Here is a 12,672-nt window from a genome sequence, read left to right as displayed (position 1 = left end):
GTGTGTGTGTGTGTGCGCGCGCGCGCGCGCGCGCGCGCGCGCTGAGATGGAGTCTCATTGGGTAGACAGGCTGATCTCCAACTCCGGATCCTCCTGCCTCAGTCACAAGAGTGCTGGAATTATAGATGTGAGTCACCACGTCCTGCCTGCCGAGGACTAGGATCTTAAAATGGTTTAAGCATCTGCATGACAGTTTAAAAATACGGTACAGACGTTGTGGGAAATGACCTCAGCGTGCTGTCTCCCTTTTCCAAAGCTACGTTATTGTTTAGGTTGGGTTGGGCGACATCCTCTCTGGAAGATACGATCCTGCTCTGCGGCTCACGCTCGAACCGGCTGTTGGGGGCTGCACCGTGCAAGAGAGGTTTCCTCACTATTACCGCGGGCGGGCACGCACCCAGACGCGCCCCCGATCCCTCCGAACTCACTGGTGCGCGCCCCGAACCGCGCGCCACCGAGCTCTGCGGTCGCTCCCGTCGCGCAGCGTGGTTCAGTTGACCCGCGGGCGCCAGACGCTGCGCTCCGGCGGGCGCAGCCGCGGCGGCGCGGACCTCCCTAGCTGACACTCCCCCTGCGCGCCCCTCCCCCGCCGCGGCGGAATCCCGCCCGCCCGCCCGTCCGCGCGCGAGCCCGAGGCCGCTTCCCCGGTACCAGCGTCTAGAAGGATCCCGGCCCCGGCGATTGCGCGGCCATGGGCGCGCCGGGGTCGTCCTAGGGTCGCGGCGGAGACCGCAGTCCGAGCGGCGCGGTGGCCTCCTCCGCGAGGGAAGCCTGCGACGCTTCTCAGCGAGGCTTCTCATCGGTTCACGCCGGAGAGCCTCCTCCGCGAACCCCAGCGACGGCCGCACCGGCAGCGCGGCGGGATGAGCGGTAGTAGTGCGGCGCCGGGCCCGGGCTCGGGGTCCTCCCCGGCCGCCTGTCGCTTCGCGCACTACTTCGTGCTGTGCGGGATCGATGCGGACAGCGGGCTGGAGCCCGACGAGCTGGCGGGTAAGGCCGGGCTGGCTGCGGAGGCGCTAGGGAGGCGAGGTGCGGGCTCCAGACAAAAAGTCGGCAGCAGTAGCCGCGCTCGGGCTAGATGGGCACTCGTGGGCGACATAATGACATTGTTGTTAATTCCGCGCTCTGGCTGAGCCCCTGGGTGCTGGGTCCGCGTAACCGGCGCGGGCCCCCAGAGGGCCCGACCCTCCGCTGCTCGCGGGTGGCTCGTGGCGCGCGGGACCGGGCTGTGCAGTGGTTCGTGAAGTTTGGCCCTGGCGGCCGATGCAGTGGTCGGCAGCTCCATGAAGGAGTCGGGACCGCGGGGCTACGACGAGGTCCGCTCGGGCGGGAGGCCCAGCGGGATCGACCCCGACCGCTCTGGGTCGGCGCCACCCCTCCCCCTGATTCTGCGATGACGAGCGAGTCACCCTTTGGAATCCTGTGGATTTGTCAGTGCCAGTGCCGCGAGCTAGCAAGGACCTTTGGACGCTTGGGTTGCGGCCTGATGCTTTGTTGATACCCCTGCCCGGTTCCCGAGTTGATGTAGTTGGACAATCCTCCCCAAGAGGGGCGCACTGTGAGTCACCGCCGAGGTGTCACTGGGGGAGCATGGCCCCCATTTGACGGGTTTGGTGACGCAGTGCGGGACTGAGCTGGGGAACGTACCCTGGGAACCCGGGCAGTTGAAGGATGATAGGGACCGGGGAATGCGAAATGTAGAGAGCAGGCCGGGGGAAATGACTGATTTTTTTATTCTGCTTTCCTCTGTGGGATCCGAATTGTGATTTTTTTTTTTTTTAAAGGGTGAGACACATAACGCCTACCACCAGAACTTTATCTGTGTCAGTGCTAAACACTTAGGTCATAGCCTTTCAGAGCAGCTTTTTTGGAATATAGCATCCCTAGTTGATTGCACTAGTATAGATTTTTTTTCTCTCATCCTTTGAGGAGAGAGCTGGGAACAATGTGTTAAATAATAAATGATAGTAAACAAAACGGCTCAGTCTTTACTAATAGTCTCACGTCTTAACTGGGCATATTATTAGGTCAGCTTCACAGCAAAATGTTTTCAACAAAAACTAAGTATAGTTTTAGAGGAATAATGAAATACCAAGTTTTTCCTGTATGTATAATTATGTAATCCTACTGCTTCTTCAGCTAAGATTCCATGAACATTTTAAGAATAGTATTGTTAAGGGACATGAAGTTGCAGGGGGGTGTCTGGGCAGTGATTTTGGAGAAAGAGTTTTCTTGGGCTAGTAAAAAATTATTTTTCTAGGACTCCTCTAAACAACTAGGATTTCTTGGGCCTTCTATGGCATGTGAATGATAAAAGAAAAAAGCCTGTATTTGTCCTCTTCTTTCACCTCAGTCTTCATAAAGCAGTATCTCCTATTGTTCTTTTGATTATCCTTATTGTATTACTACTTAAAAAAGAAAGATTCTGGGCTGGTGAGGTGGCTCAGTAGGTAAGAGCACCCGACTGCTCTTCCTAAGGTCCAGAGTTCAAATCCCAGCAACCACATGGTGGCTCACAACCATCTGTAACAAGATCTGACGCCCTCTTCCTGAGTGTCTGAAGATAGCTACAGTGTACTTAAATATAATAAATAAATAAATTTTAAAAAAAAAGAAAGATTCTTGGGTCAGCAGGATGCTCTGCTCAGTGAAATCATGCACTGCTCTTGCTGAGGGAGGACCCAAGTTTAATTCTTAGCACCCAGATTAGGGGGCTTATGAGCACTTCTAGTTCTAAAGGAGCTGACACGCCTGGCCTCTGAGGGCAATTTCTTTAATACACACACACACACACACACACAGAGAGAGAGAGAGAGAGAGAGAGAGAGAGAGAGAGAGAGAGAGAGAGAGAGAGAGAGAGAGAGAGAGAGAGAGACGGACACTCTTAAAAAGTATAAAAATCTGGAAAAAGATATTCTATGCTAGTAATATAGTGAAGGAATTGTTTTTATTTTTATTTTTTAGATTTATCTTATGTGTATGAATGTTTATGTATGCTATGTGCATGTCTGGTGCCTTCAGTGTTTAGAAGAGGGTGGAGGGTGTTGGATCATCTGGAACTAGAATTAGGGGTGGTTGTGACCTCTGCATACTAGGAATTTACAGATTTAAGGTTTAGGAATCACACAGCTATTTGGCAAGTGTTTTATTTTCTAAGCTAATTTCTTTTCAGTTTAACTTAACCTTTAAGGAAGTTTAAGCAGCTGGGATAACAAGATAAGATTAAAAAAAATGTTTCCTATCTCCTGTCTTAAGTGTATTCTCTTTCTGAATAAATAAACCTTTTTATGTGCTTTCATACTTGGCTTTACTTTTTCGTGCAATTGTTCACAAAAACAATGCCCGTGATCTCACAGTTTTTTAAAAACATAGACATTGGTACCCCCGAGGTGATTATGTGAGCGTTATTTTGTTTGGGTCTTCCCACTCCTGTCAGTACTTATTTCTTCATTGGTTCATTGACAGCCATACCTCCAACCTTGAAAGTTTGTGTGCCAGAAAGAAACATCTTTTTAGTGGAAACACCAACAGGTCTTATTTTTTTGTGAATCATTTGTAAACCATCTTGTTCCTGGTGGAAGGGAGGAGTGGGAGACAGTGAAAGAGGGGCATATGGATAGACATTGGTAGAAAACAAATCGTAAGACCCACTCGTCACTCCACGGATCTCTTTTGCTAATATTGACAATTCTTCTCTTTAGCTTGGAACACATGTGCAGTTTAGAGGAAGACAAATGGTGCAGAATTACCTAGACAAGTTCTGTAGACCTAAGATTTCTTGTGATTCCTTCTATTTTATGTTTGTTTGCTAAGATGTTAAATTAAATTTCTCACCTGTATGTGTGTGTATGACACACACACACACACACACACACACACACACACACACACACACAAAGGTATCCACAGAGACCAGAAGGTATTGGATTCCTTGGAGCTAGAATTACAGGCAGTTATGAGATGCCCAGTGTGAATAAACCAAACTAGGGTCTTCCAGAAGAGCAAAAAGTGCTCCTAACTGCTAAGCCATCTCTCCAATCATGACTACTTTTAGCCAGATAAATTTACACAACTCTGAGAATATAGGTATACAAACCAAACATTTACTGAAAAAAATCATAAGAAATTTTATTTCAAAAATAGTTCTTTGATATACAGTTTTACCATCTACCAGGAATGAAAATACATTTGCATATGAATGAGGCAAATATATGGCCTTATTTTTTTGTAAAGAATTAAATTTTGGCAGAATATTTGATATTGCAGGAGATGGATGGCATTTTCCTAGTTGATTGCTATTTTGAGTTTGTAATTGTCAGTGCTACTACTACTCTGCATGACAAAACTATATTAAGAACCATTTCAGAAATGGTAAATTTTGTCTTAATTTTAATAAAAAATTCCTTTCACATGTTTTTGTTTGTTTTGAGTCAGAGCCTTTTGATATAGACCAGGCTGGCTTGGAACTTGCACAAGCCTCTGATTTCTGAATACTGAGATTAAAGATTAGAGCCAGGCGGACATGCTCGTTTATGCTTTTAATCTTATCACCCAGGAAATATATTATAGCAGGTGGATGGATCTCTTGAGTTCTATCCAGAACTACATTGTGAAACTCTGTCTCAAAAGTTAAAAAAAAAAAAAAAAAAAAAAAGAGCTTGGACCACCTGGCCATTTCATGATTTTCTAAAGTGAAACTTAAATAGCAACTCAAATAGTGATTTTTTTAAAAAAAACTATCTTTATGTATATGAATTTGTACATCTGTTGCCTGTGGAGACCAGAAGAGGGTGTTAGATCCCTTGGAGGTAGTGGTAGGATGGTTGTGAACCTCCGTGTGGGTGCTGGATATTGAACCTGAGTTCAATGAAAACAGTAAGTGCTTTTAATTACTGACCCATCTCTCCAAGACAATTTTTAAAATTAAGTACACTTATGCAGTATAATCCAAAAATATATTAATCTGATAATTTCACTGAATGATAGCAGGAAGATATTAAAAATCTTTCCTTACTGTCTTCTTTCTTTCTTTCTTTCTTTCTTTCTTTCTTTTTCTTTCTTTTTTAATGCAGGGTCTCAGATAGCCCAAGGTAGCCTTTTTTTTTTTTTTTTTTTTAAGTACACTGTAGCTGTCTTCAGACACTCCAGATCTTGTTATGGATGGTTATGAGCCACCATGTGGTTGCAGGGATTTGAACTCCGGACCTTCGGAAGAGCAGTCGGGTGCTCTTACCCACTGAGCCATCTCACCAGCCCATTTTTTTTTTTTTTCCAAGGTAGCCTTGAACTTGATTTGTAGGACCTTGAGCTTCAGGGCCTCCTGCCTCTACATACCAAGTATTAATATTGCAGGTCTATATTACCAAATACATCTTGTTTTCTGCTTGTGGACGTTGTACATCGTGGTGCGCACTAGGCTCCGCACCACGATGTACAACGTCCACAAGCAGTTCAGTGGTATTGTACAGTAGAGCCAGAAACACTTCAGTTTTTTTTTTTAATTTGTATTAGGTATTTACTTCATTTACATTTCAAATGCTATACCCTCCCTCCCCCTGCTCCCCTACCCACCCACTCCCCCTTCTTGGCCCTGGTGTTCCCCCTGTACTGGGGCATATAAAGTTTGCAAGACCAAGGGGCCTCTATGGCTGACTAGACCATCTTCTGCTACATATGCAGCTAGAGACATGAGCTCTGGGGGTTCTGGTTAGCTCATATTGTTGTTCCACCTATAGGGTTGCAGACCCCTTCAGCTCCTTGGGTACTTTCTCTAGCTCCTCCATTGGGGGCCCTGTGTTCCATCCGATAGCTGACTGTGAGCATCTACTTCTGTGTTTGCCAGGCACTGGCATAGCCTCACAGGAGACGGCTATATCAGGGTTCTTTCAGCAAAATCTTGCTGGCGTATGCAATAGTGTCTGCGTACTTCAATTCTTTATGCGTTTGATTTTTAAATTAATTTTTAGTTGTTGCATGGTCATAATCCTTTTAGTGTTTACTCCATTTTTGTGACCCCCTCTTCATATTTTATGTGACTGTTGATAGGGTTATGACTTAAAATTTAAGTAGCAGAGCTCCCTAGAGTAGCCAAAGGTGTATGACTTAATATGCCCTTCCTCTTTGTGAATAAAATGTTCTTGGAAAGTTTCATAGAATAAAATTGCTTAGGGCTGGCGAGATGGCTCAGCAGGTAAGAGCACTGACTGCTCTTCCAAAGGTCTTGAGTTCAAATCCCAGCAACCACATGGTGGCTCACAACCACCCATAATGAGATCTGACACCCTCTTCTGGGGTGTCTGAAGACAGCTGCAGTGTACTTATTTATAATAGTGAATGGGTCTTTGGGCCAGAGCTCAGGAGGAACTGAGCGAGCAGAGCTGACCAGAGCAAGCAGAGGTCCTAAAATTCAATTCCCAACAACCACATGAAGGCTCACAACCATCTGTACAGCTACAGTGTACTCATATACATAAAAAAATAAATCTTTCAAAACAAAACAAAAAATCCTTTAAAATTAAATAAAATTGCTTGTTTAGGGAAAGACTAAAAGTTAGAGATTTCTTGGGTAAGGAGCTCAGGAGAGACTCCACACTGCTGATTTTCCTAGTTGTCCTTTTAGTCGTGGGAACTTGGCATCTGGATTGAAAGAGTATAATACAAGACCAGTAAATTGCTTATGGTCAAAGAAAATCACTGTTTTAATCTTTCTATAATGAGTGGCTTGGACTTAATCTATAAATTCTCAAAAATAGAGTAAGAAAAAAAATAAAGGAATTGCAAAGATGAACTTATTAGTAATAGCATATTAGTTGTTACCTGTTAGTTATTAATAAGCTATATTTTGGGGAAAAGATAAAATGAATGATGTATATAAGAGCTTGGGCTGATGCTTAATGACCTGAGTTCCATGCCCTAGAAATGAAAGGTGAAAACGAACTCCACAGAGTTGTGCTCTGGACATCACAGGTGCATCATCATCATCATCACAACATACACACACACACACACACACACACACACACACACACACACAATCGTAAGTCATAAAAGAGTTTCAACTCGGCAGGAAAAGCACCTGCTTCCAAGCCTGATGACCTGAGACCCCCATTATAGAAGGAGAGAACCGAACCAAATCTGGAAAGCAGTCTTCTGACTTCCACAAATGCCTTGGCTTTGATGTTCTTTCAAGTCAATCAGTGTAGAAATTTAAAAAACAAGAGTTTGAAGATACTCTGTGGGTTTTTTATTATTATTATTTTGCATTCTATCTCAGATTTATCTAGAAAACTGAGCATCTGCTTGTTCCATTTATTTATTTATTTATTTATTTATTTATTTATTTATTTAGAGGGTCTTATGTATCCAATGCTGACCTAAAAATTCACCGAATAGATAAGGAGATGACTTTTAAGTCCTGATCATCTTGCCTTTCAAGTGCTGGGACTATAAGAGTATGCCACCACTGTACCCAGTATATCTCAGTAATTTTAATAGAAATTTCTGAGGACTGTCTGTTTTAAATACTGTCTGAAAGATTTATAAAATGAAGCTTGTAGACTTTAGTTCTCATGGCACTTTCTTATTTTACCAAGAGTAATAAACACAGTAGTTGGTTTGAAATGACAAAGGGCAGTAAGTACTTTGTTATTTTTAAAGAATTGTGAGTTGTCTATTTGAACAGTAATATGCACTCAGATCTAAAACTGGAGTGTATATAAGACTGCTTTAAGGAAATAACCACCACCTGTTATTCCACAGAGACAGAATGTAAAATAAAAATAGAACTTCTCATTTCCGGTTTTTAACTGGAAGCCAGAGTGACCACATGATTGCTGCTAAATGAACTGAACATTAATTTAAAAAAAACTGAGTAATATTTTAAAATTTATTTTTAAAGATTTTATGCCTGTGCGTAGTATATATGAAGCATATCCTGCTCAAATCCTTCTACCCTCTGAGCTTTTTTGTCCTGTCCCTCATTATTAGTCACCTTTGTTCCTCAGTTAACTTCTGTGTTCTTTCTTTCTTTCATTTTGTTTTGTTTTTTGAGATATTGTCTTTCTATATAGCCTTGGCTGTTCTGAAACTTCCTATATAGACCTGGGACTCCCAGATCCACCTACTGTGCTCTCTGAGTGCAGGAGCTAAAGTCATGTACACCACATCTGGCCTGATACTTCTATCTTCATGTGAGATAAAGAAGCTGCTCTAAGTATCCATATGAAAACCTAGGAATGACAAATGACAAATGAGAGAAAACACATAATGTTTGTCTTTCTGAAATTGGCATAATTTACTTAATTATAATAATTTCTAGTTGCATCAGCAAAATATTTTATCCAAATTGTTACTATTTAATCTGGCATGTGATATTTGTAAAGATCTCAACATATAGTCATTGGTTCAAAGAATAGGTAGATATATAATGAAGTTCCCTTTCAGTTGTTTACTGTCAAGAGAAATCAAAACCGTGGTACTTGCAATACATTTTATTTCCTTTCAGAATCCCTCCATACCATCAGTAATTAAAGTACAATAGGAAAAGAAAGAATAACTTTGAATCTTGAGAGCGTAACTAAACTAATCTACTCTTTAGTTGTTCTTTTTTTTTTTCTTTTTCCTCTAATGGAAAGGAGAAAGGAAAACACTAACAACAAATTAAGTGGGAAGACAGCAAAGCTTAGTTAGCCAAAGAGGCGACTCAGTGACAAGATAACTGGGTCTCTGTCCTGCTGGCGTGTGGGACTTCTCTGTACCACTCAGCCAAATCATGGTGCTCATAGGTTACAAGAAACGTGTGAGGAAAACGTAGCTGCCTTCCTTACGTGTTGCTTTAGACAATATTTGAGGAAGCTGGACCGCCCAGCAACAGCAGCAGTTCCCTTCCTAAGTCTCAAGATAAGGTTATGTAAACATTCCATGGTCACTGCTGGGCACTGACTCTAGAGTGTCTGCAGCTTCCCTTCACACATAGCAGGAATAGTAAGAACAGAGACAATGTTTTGATTTTCTTTTCTTTTCTTTTTTCTTTTTTTGGTTGTTAGTGCTTTCAGAATTCTCAGGTCATGTTGCTATAAAGAAGTTCTGATTTCTGATCCCTTCTGAAAACGACTTTCTTTCTAAAACACAGTATGAGTTTCAAATGAAACAACACCACCAAAAAACAAACCCTACAACTTTGTATACTAGCCTAGAAATGTAACTTAAAGACATTCAAAAGTAATTAAAAAATTTAAAAAGTTCATTTGTCAGAATAAACTTAGGCAAAGATGTTTATAATTTTCAATTAACTTCTCAGTTTACTGAAAATTAATAGATTTTTAAAAATTATTTTATCTATTTAATGTGCATAGGTATTTTGTCTGCATGTATGTCTGTACACCACTAACATGCCTGATCCCCTGCAACTGGAGTTAGAGATAATTGTGACATGCCATGTGGGTGCTGGGAGTAGAATCTGGGTCTTTTGGAAGAACAGCCAGTGCCCATAGCCACTGAGCCATTCTAGCGCTGGAGAGTTTTTTTGAAGGCAGGTCTCACTTAGTAGCCCTAGAGCATGGAACTCAGTCTGTAAACCAGATTATTCTCAAACTCATAGATTGCTAGGATTAAGTATGTGTACTGTCACACCTGACATAGAATATAGCTTTGTTAGTAAAGTAGTACCTTTTAAGGTCTGTTGTTTACTTATTTATTTTGAATAAATGAAACAAAACTCCTAGAAGAAAAAAATACCTTAACAAAGAGAACTGGACATGTATAGTTTCAGTCCTTGGAGGGCTTGAGGTAGGAGGCTCAAGACCAGCCTCTCCTACAGAATGATTTTTGAAGTCATACTATAAATGTGAGACACTGTCTCAAAGGAAGCAAACTAGAGAGGGTGGAGGGAAGCAAAGAGAAAATGAACAGAGTGGTTAGCTTCTATTTAGAGGGTTGTATTTGCATTTTTTCTGAAATTAACTCTATGCAACAGGTTTTAGGTTTGGGCATTGTAGATGTGGTGGTATCAGGGAGGAAGTTTGAGATGGTACATATTGAGGTCCTTTTTGTTTTGCGATAGTACTAGTACACAGACACTCTTTAATTTCTTTCCTCTTTCAATATTTTTTCTTCCTTTATAGCGAGGAGAATTAGAATGATTTTCTTCACACTTGTCTTGATAGTATTGGTTATCTGTGTTCATGTACATATATATGAAAGCAAGTGATAGGCCTAGAATTTGGTTGTAGAAGTTAAGCCCTGGTTCTTCCTCCCACCTCCATGCTCCCAGAAATAAGACTCAGACTCAAAATAGATTTACAAATACCTTGGCCATATAGCTAGGCTCTTCTCTGACTAGATATAACTTAAAATATCCCATTCCTTTTTTTTTTGTTTTGTTTTGTTTTGTTTTGTTTTTGTTTTTCGAGACAGGGTTTCTCTGTAGAGCCCTGGCTGTCCTGGAACTCACTTTGTAGACCAGGCTGGTCTCGAACTCAGAAACCCGCCTGCCTCTGCCTCCTGAGTGCTGGGATTAAAGGCGTGTGCCACAAAATAGCCCATTCATTCTAGCTTACATTCTGCCATGTGGCTAGTTACCTGTGCTCAGGTACCATGCATCCATCTTGTCATTCTTTTTGGCGACTCTCCCACCTTCTCTCTCCCAGAATTCTTCCTCCTTCCGGATGTCTCACCTCTATTCCGGTGTAAGCCATGAGCCATAGGCTTTTTCATTGTGAGGTGATGTATCCATACAATACACAAGCAATCTCTACACTTGCTTTCCTAAGGTTTATTTATTTTATGTGTATATGTGTTTTGCCTGCATATATGTATGTGTACCATGTGTTTTATGTCTAGTGCCCAAGGAGGGTAGAAGAGGGTATTGGGTCCTCTGGAACTGGGCTTATAGATGGTTGTAAGCTGTTACATGGGTGCTGGGAACGGAGGAACATGGGTCTTCTATAAGAACATTCAGGGACACTTACCTCTCCAGACCCTAGAATTTTACTTTAATTAAAAGCTTTTATTATTTTGTTTTGTTTTGTTTTGTTTTGTTTTGAGACTGAGTCTCACTGTGTAGCTCGAGCTGGCCTGAAACTTGCTATATAGACCAGGCTGATCTTGAACCCACAGAAATCTACTTGTTCCTGCTTTCAGAGTGCTAAGATTAAAGTACCACCAGGCCTGGTGAGAATTCAATTTTAAAGTTCAGACCCAAATGATTTCTCTTTTTTTTCTTACTTATTTTGATATTATTTATTTTATTTATACAAGTTCACTGTAGATGTCTTCAGACACACACCAGAAGAGTGCATCAGATCCCATTATAGATGGTTGTGAGCCACCATGTGGTTGTTGGAAATTGAACTCAGGACCTCTGGAAAAGCAGTCAGTGTTCTTAACTACTGAGTCATCTCTCCAGCCCCCGATCCAAGTGATTTCTGTTTTTTTTCTCTTTTGTCATACCTACTTTATAAATACAAATCATACATTTTTAATTTTTCTTTTCTCCTCCTCTCTTTCCTTCTTTGTTACGGAAACCAAGAATGTATACATACTCATTTAAGTCATTTTGAAGATTAGAATAATATCATAATTAAAATTATTGAAGCTACTTAGTGCAAGCTGAGACTTATTTTTGAATTAAAAGTGTGTTAATTATTAATTAGTAAATAATTTGTCTATTTTCTTTTGCAAAGCTTCAGTTTGTGGTTAAAGTGAACAGTTGTTTTATGGCAGAGCTTAAAATAGTTTGTTTGAAATACATCTGAGTTCTGTATCCATAAGTCAGGGAACCTTGTGCTCTTTAATGTTGAGTTTATATAACATGCCTGTCTATAACCAGTTCCAATGGTGTCAGATGCTTGCACTGATGGGTCTAATTCTTCGATGATCTAGAGCTACTCTAGAAGAATGTCTGCCAGCTATCTGTGTGGAAGAATTTGATTAAATAGGTGCTGATGCTTGGTCATGCAGGTTGTAATGCATGGAATTCATTAGGATATAACTGCTCCAAAAAAGTTAGCAAGAACAGCAAAATAATTCCATTATTATAATTGATTGAGTAAAGTACCTCAGGTATTTTCATGGGATTTAAAGTGTTCTTAGAACTCAAGTGTAGATATCCAAAAGTAGTTTCTAAGGTTGAAACAAGTTACTGACAGGTGTGTGTGTGTGTGTGTGTGTGTGTGTGTGTGTGTGTGTGTGTATGATTGTGCTTATTGAGGTCAGAAGATAACTTTCTGGACTCAGTTCTTTCATTCCACCATATGTTCCTAAGGAATTGAATTCACACTGTTGAACTTGGCAGCCCAGGCATGCTGGCATATAACTGTAATCTTAGCACTCAGGAGACTAAAGCAGGAAGATTTGGAGGTCCTGGCTAACTTAGGCTGCACAGTAACTTCAAAGCCACCATGTGCTACATACACAGCAGGGGCTTTATCTCAATAAAACAAAGTGGGACAAATTTCATACCTGTCTCTAGCCACTTAATTATTTCCTTCAGAAGTAGTTATCACATTCTTGGTTATTGTTTCTACTGACATGTCTATTTCTGTATACTGTGCCATATTAATCTTTTTTTTTTTTTTGGTTTTTTCGAGACAGGGTTTCTCTGTGTAGCCTTGGCTGTCCTGGAACTCACTCTGTAGACCAGGCTGGCCTCGAACTCAGAAATCCACCTGCCTC

General features: G+C 41.4%; 1 protein-coding gene across 2 annotated transcripts in view; it reads left to right on the top strand.

Moving 5' to 3' along the window:
* The first annotated feature begins 597 nt into the window (after positions 1-597).
* Dennd5b (DENN domain containing 5B) overlaps positions 598-12,672 on the top strand; it is a 130,380-nt gene continuing 118,305 nt past the window's right edge. Inside the window, exon 1 of one of the 2 annotated variants that reach the window (XM_021189932.2) lies at positions 598-990. In XM_021189932.2, the coding sequence (XP_021045591.1) occupies positions 864-990 (127 nt within the window). In that variant the 5' untranslated portion in view covers positions 598-863. The remainder of the gene's footprint in view (positions 991-12,672) is intronic. The other variant, XM_029534837.1, reaches the window with a different exon arrangement.

The sequence above is a fragment of the Mus pahari genome, chromosome 2, assembly GCF_900095145.1.
Source record: "Mus pahari chromosome 2, PAHARI_EIJ_v1.1, whole genome shotgun sequence".
Taxonomy (NCBI): domain Eukaryota; kingdom Metazoa; phylum Chordata; class Mammalia; order Rodentia; family Muridae; genus Mus; species Mus pahari.
This window is presented reverse-complemented; position numbering and strand designations above follow the sequence as displayed.